We start from the raw sequence: 6,000 nt of genomic DNA on the forward strand, positions 1-6,000 counted from the left end.
TGGTGGGACAGGTTTTCCGCACACTCTTTGATTGCAAAGTGCTGCAGTACAGCGGGACCTGGGGGCACTTGTGCATGAAACACAAAAGGATAGTATGCAAGGTAGAGCAAGCAATCAGGAAGGCCAATGGTATCTTGGCATTTATTGCAAAAGGGATGGAGTATAAAAGCAGGGAAGTCTTGCTACAGCTATACAAGGTATTGGTGAGGCCACACCTGGAATACTGCGTGCAGTTTTGGTTTCCATATTTACGAAAGGATATACTTGCTTTGGAGGCAGTTCAGAGAAGGTTCACTAGGTTGATTCCGGGGATGAGGGGGTTGACTTATGTGGAACGGTTGAGTAGGTTGGGCCTCTACTCACTGAAATTCAGAAGAATGAGCGGTGATCTTATCGAAACATATAAGATTATGAGGGGACTTGACAAGGTGGATGCAGAGAGGATGTTTCCACTGTTGGGGGAGACAAGAGCTAGAGGGATTGATCTTAGAATAAGGGGCCGCCTTTAAAACTGAGATGAGAGAAATTTCTTCTGAGGGTTGTAAATCTGTGGAATTCATTGCCTTAGAGAGCTGTGGAAGTTGGGACATTGAATAAATTTAAGACAAAAATAGACAGTTTCTTAAACGATATGGGGAGCGGGGAAGTGGAGCCGAGTCCATGATCAGATCAGCCATGATATTGAATGGCGGAGCAGGCTCGAGGGGCTTTATGGCCTTCTCCTGTTCCTATTTCTTATGTTCTGTTTAATATTTTATCCTCCTTGAATATCTTTACATTCTCGTGCGCATCAGTAAAATCAAGTGTTAAGTATTTATTTAATATCTCCACCATTCCTTGCTCCTCTACAGTTAGACTCTCTCCTTCAGCCTGAAGTGGTCCTACTCTCCAGCTATTCGTTGACTTTTTATATGCTTATAAAAACCTTCTCTACTTTGTTCATATTTTTCATATTCCCTTTTAGCTCTTATCTGTATTTTCATCTCCCTATTTTACTTTCTACATTCCTCATCATTGACACTGATATTGTTGGCTTCAACTTTATCATATAGCTCCCTTTCTAAGTTTCAGTTTAGTTTTAATCTTTGTTTTTATCCATGGGAATCTATTCTTTGATGCACTCCCTTTGCGCCTTGTCGGAATGTCTTTATTTTGCAATCTATGCATCTCATATTTTGAAGAGTGCCCACTGCTGATCTGTCGACCTGTTTCCAATTGTATTTACCCAGTTAGTTTGGGCTAGATCCCTTCCTGTCTCACTAAACTTTGCCTTTTTCCAGTCCAGCACCTTAACCTTGACTTTATTATTATTATTTCCCAATTGTCTCCTGTCAGTTTTATGCCCCATTTTATTTCTCAGAAGTAAATAAAGCAATGGTTCTGTCCTTGTTGGACATAAAAACACTGATCTCAGAAGCAATCCTTTTCACTTATGGTTGATTAATTTGATTAATTTGGAGGATTCTTGGTTTGTTGCCAATTGAACCTGCTGGGAACCGTGACCACAAGATTACATTAAACTATTTGCAAAAGAGCCTTGGAAGCAAAAGTTGTTTCCTGGGTTTAGGTAACAATTGCCAGTGTTCTTTGCCACTAGTTAATCTGTATTAGTGATTTCTACCACTATGCCATCAAATTCCCTGACATTTGGGTGGAAAAATTCACTAAGTAGGCTTTTATTTTTTGCTTTTATAACAAAATTCTACGTTCTTACCATTAGGATTATCAAAAATTGACTCTCAAAATTACTGGTACAGGTATAACCAATTTAAAAATGGGATTGCATTACAGATACAACAGCAACGACGGTTACTATCTGCAGGAAATCCTGCCTGGCCATAGGGAACTGAGCTCAACACACAGTAGCCCTTACAGAACTCCGGGGAGACAATGCCACGGAGGAAGAAGTATGCCAGCGACACCAGTTTTGACTCGTAATGCTTACAGTAGCAGTCAGTTACGGTATGTCCTTGAAGTAATTGAAGTGTGTTCTGAAAATTGGCACCCATAATTTCAACATACAGGACTAAGCCTGTTCAAAATCCAAAACAATAGTACAACTAACTTGATTGAGTTCTTTGATAAAGTGACGGAGAGGGTTGATGAAGGTAGCTTGATATGGACTTTCAAAAGGTGCTTGATAAAGTGCCATATAATAGACCTAGTTTGGATTCAGCTGGAGTATTGTGTTCAATTCTGGGCACCGCTCTTTAGAAACACAAAAAATAGGTCCAAGAACAGATCATTTAGCCCTTCGAGCCTACACCACCATTCAATATGATCATGGCTGATCATGCCACTTTAGTACCCCATTCCTGCTTTCTCTTCATACCCCTTGATCCCTTTAGCTGTAGGGGTCACATTTCTTTTGAATATATCTAACTAACTGGCCTCAACAACTTTTTGTGGTAGAGAATTCCACAGGTTCACAATTCTCTGAGTGAAGAAGTTTCTCCTTATCTCGGTCATAAATGGCTTACCCCTTATCCTTAGACTGTGACCCCTGGTTCTGGACTCCCCCAACATCGGGAACATTCTTCCTGCATCTAACCTGTACAATCCTGTCAGAATTTTATGTTTCTATGAGACCCCCTCTCCTTCTAAATTCCAGTGAATATAAGCCTAGTCGATCCAGTCTTTCTTCATATGTCAGTCCTGCCATCCCGGGAATCAGTCAGGTGAACCTTTGCTGCACTCCGTCAATAGCAAGAATGTCCTTCCTCAGATTAGGAGACCAAAACTGTACACAATATTCAAAGTGTGGCCTCACCAATGCCCTGTACAACTGCAGTAGGACCTCCCTGCTCCTATGCTCAAATCCTCTCGCTATGAAGGCCAACATGCCATTTGCCACCTTCACTGCCTGCTGTACCTGCATGCCAACTTTCAGTGACTGATGTACAATGACACCCAGGTCTCGTTGCACCTCCCCTTTTCCTAATCTGTCACCATTCAGAAAATATTCTGCCTTCCTGTTTTTGCCACTAAAGTAGATAACCTCACATTTATCTACATTATACTGCATCTGCCATGCATTTGCCCACTCACCTAACCTGTCCAAGTCACCCCGCAACCTCTTAGCATCCTCCTCACAGCTCTCACTGCCACCCAGCTTAGTGTCATCTGCAAACTTGGAGATATTACATTCAATTCCTCCGTCTAAATCATTAATGTATATTGTAAATAGCTGGGGTCCCGGCACTGGACCTTGCGGCACTCCATTAGTCACTGCCTGCCATTCTGAAAAGGACCCGTTTATTCCTACTCTTTGCTTCCTGTCTGCCAACCAGTTCTCTATCCATGTCAATACATTACCCCCAATACCATGTGCTTTAATTTTGCACACTAATCTCTTGTGTGGGACCTTGTCAAAAGCCTTTTGAAAGTCCCAATACACCACATCCACTGGTTCGCCCTTGTCCACTTTACTAGTTACATCCTCAAAAATTTCTAGAAGATTTGTCAAGCATGATTTCCCTTTCATAAATCCATGCTGACTTGGATCGTTCCTGTCACTGCTTTCCAAATGTGCTGCTATTTTATCTTTAATAATTGATTCCAACATTTTCCCCATCACTGATGTCAGGCTAACCGGTCTATAGGAAGGTCCAGGAAAAGGTGCAGAAGATATTTACTCGACTGGTACTAGGATTGAGAGACTAGTGAAGTTGGGGCTGTTCTCCTTGGAGCAGAGAAGGTTAAGAGGTGCTCAAAATCATTAAGGATTTTGATAGAGTAACGAAGGAGATAAGGGTTGGTAACCAGAGGACACATATTTAAGGTAATTGGCAAAAGAACCGAGGTGAGATGAGAATTTTTGTTTACGCAGCGAGTTATGATCTGGAATGTACTGCCTAAAAGGGTAGTGGAAGCAGATTCAATAATAACTTTCAAGAAGGAATTGATTAAATATTTGCAGGGCTATGGGGAAAGGGTAGGGAAGTGGGACTAATTGGATCGCTCTTTCAAAGAGACCGCATAGGCGCGATGGACCAAAAGGCCTCCTTCTGTGCTGTATCATTGAGTAATTCTATGAACCAATCATGTTGAATAGCTTCATAAAATAAGTGCCAAAACTCAGCAAATGTATTTTCTGAAATTTATGTCTCTACAGTCTATGCTTTTTGTTGCATAGTTTGCAATGTTATTAACTGTTGCCTGATTATAACCGTCTATTTGTCGTATTAAATCACCAGTGAAAATGAGAAATGTGGGAAAAATACATGGATTTTAGCATTCAGTGTGGATTATTGTTTCGTTGTGACATCTCTAAGGCCTGAAGTATAAACTGTATTAGAAAACATTGCCAAAATGAAAGTAATTCTTGTAGTTTCTTTGCATTTTTTGTTACACACAGACCTGAGCTTTCCCCGAATCACTTTAGACAGCGCAGTGGCAGCTTGGAATCCCAGAGTCACCTTCTGGATGAAAGTAATGAGAGGACTGTATTCCCCCTCACAGCAGCCCAAAGAAGTAGCAGTACAGAACTGCTGGATGATGGGTCATCCTACACCAGTCAATCCAGTACCGAGTACTATAGCACGCCAAGTAAAGCTCCCCAATACTACAACACCATGACGGTGGGCTGCAGGTCAAGAGAAAGACGAAGGCACAAGAAACCGAATATTTCCTCTGCACCTTCGGGGAGCATGCCCAACTTGGCACCCAAAGATGGGAGGAATGGAGTTTATCAAAATTCTCATACCCAGCCTTCATCTGACTATTATATTCCAGGATATCCTCCATACAGTGACTATGAGCCTTATGGATATACATTTGAAAATGACACAGAAGGTCACTATAATGTTAAAGCACCATACAGATCATCACATTCTTACAATGCTGAACAACGTAGAGACTACGGTCGCTTTTACCAGGGCGATATTGATAATCCTGCCTCAAAACCCATATGCAACCCTAAGGAATGTGCGTAGAAGAGGTGGTAAAAGTGAACAAATAACCAAAAACATCCAGAAGGCCTTGGTTGCAGAAAGTTTGCGTGGCTGGTACGAGCGTGCCTCAACTCACAAGGATCACGGCCTGCAGGCAGGCTTGGACTCTGACAGGGGCTCACAGCAAAGTCTAGGGTTTGCTTATATGCAAGGCCCATTTTCTCCAACAAATCGGGCTACATCTTTCACATCCGGTAAGTAAAGTTTCCTCCGCTATCATCCAGAAATTGTCGTTCGTAATTTAAAGAATTTTGCTGGAAATTAGCAATGCATAGTTGTAAGTTTTTAAAAACTTGTTTTTCTTCTGAACTCAAATTTTTTTCCCCAATAGTTTTAGCACCTTGGTTAATATCAAGACTATAAAATGGAAGCATATTGGGAAAGAAGTTAATGGAGCACATTCCATTATTTTAAAACTTCAAGTAGAAATAGAGGGCCCAAGTTTCGAGCTGCGCCGACAACGGCGCAGTCCTGACCTGGACGCCCGTTTTTCGCGCCACAAAGTGCGCCTAAAAAAAAACCCCTCCAGATTCTCCACCTTCCTGCAGGTCCTCTGGCCCTCGGCGCAGCAGGAGCTGTAGGGGGCGGAGCCAGGTCCCGCGCTGAAAACAGTGCCGGGACCTCTGCACATGCGCGCTACAGTGGGCGCGCATGTTCAGTAGCTCCAGGCGCCCAAAACTGTGTGGGAGGGGCCCGAAGCACGCAGCCCCTAGCCCTGGCCGACTGGCCTCACTGGGGTTGCGTGAATAAGGCTCCTCCCACAGCCAGCTCCTGCTTCCTCCCAACCCGACCCGACTCCGCTCCCCCCTGCCCTCGGACCGGACCGGACTCCCGCGCTTCCCACCCCGCTGCACGCGGAACCGACCCGACTCCCGCTTCCCCCCGACCCGACTCCCCCCCCCCCCCCCCCCCCCGGACTGGATCCGACCCGACTCCCGCTTCTCCCCCCCCCCCCCCCCCGCACGTGGAACCGACCTAACTCCTGCTCCCCCCCCGCCCCCGACCCGACTCCCCCCGGACTGGATCCGACCCGACTCCCGCTCCCCCC

General features: G+C 44.3%; 1 protein-coding gene and 1 long non-coding RNA gene across 2 annotated transcripts in view; one reads left to right on the forward strand and one right to left on the reverse strand.

Annotated features, from left to right (window-relative positions):
- Positions 1-6,000, forward strand: part of LOC139277139 (FERM domain-containing protein 4B-like) — a 419,374-nt gene that overhangs the window by 402,636 nt on the left and 10,738 nt on the right. The window contains 3 exon segments of the mRNA XM_070895191.1: positions 1,792-1,962; positions 4,358-4,892; positions 4,894-5,146. Coding sequence (XP_070751292.1) covers positions 1,792-1,962; positions 4,358-4,892; positions 4,894-5,146 — 959 coding nt within the window.
- The window catches only part of LOC139277140 (uncharacterized), a 47,901-nt gene that overhangs the window by 36,615 nt on the left and 5,286 nt on the right, over positions 1-6,000 (reverse strand). The window lies entirely within an intron of this gene.

This window comes from Pristiophorus japonicus, chromosome 12 (assembly GCF_044704955.1).
Source record: "Pristiophorus japonicus isolate sPriJap1 chromosome 12, sPriJap1.hap1, whole genome shotgun sequence".
Classification (NCBI taxonomy): Eukaryota; Metazoa; Chordata; class Chondrichthyes; family Pristiophoridae; genus Pristiophorus; species Pristiophorus japonicus.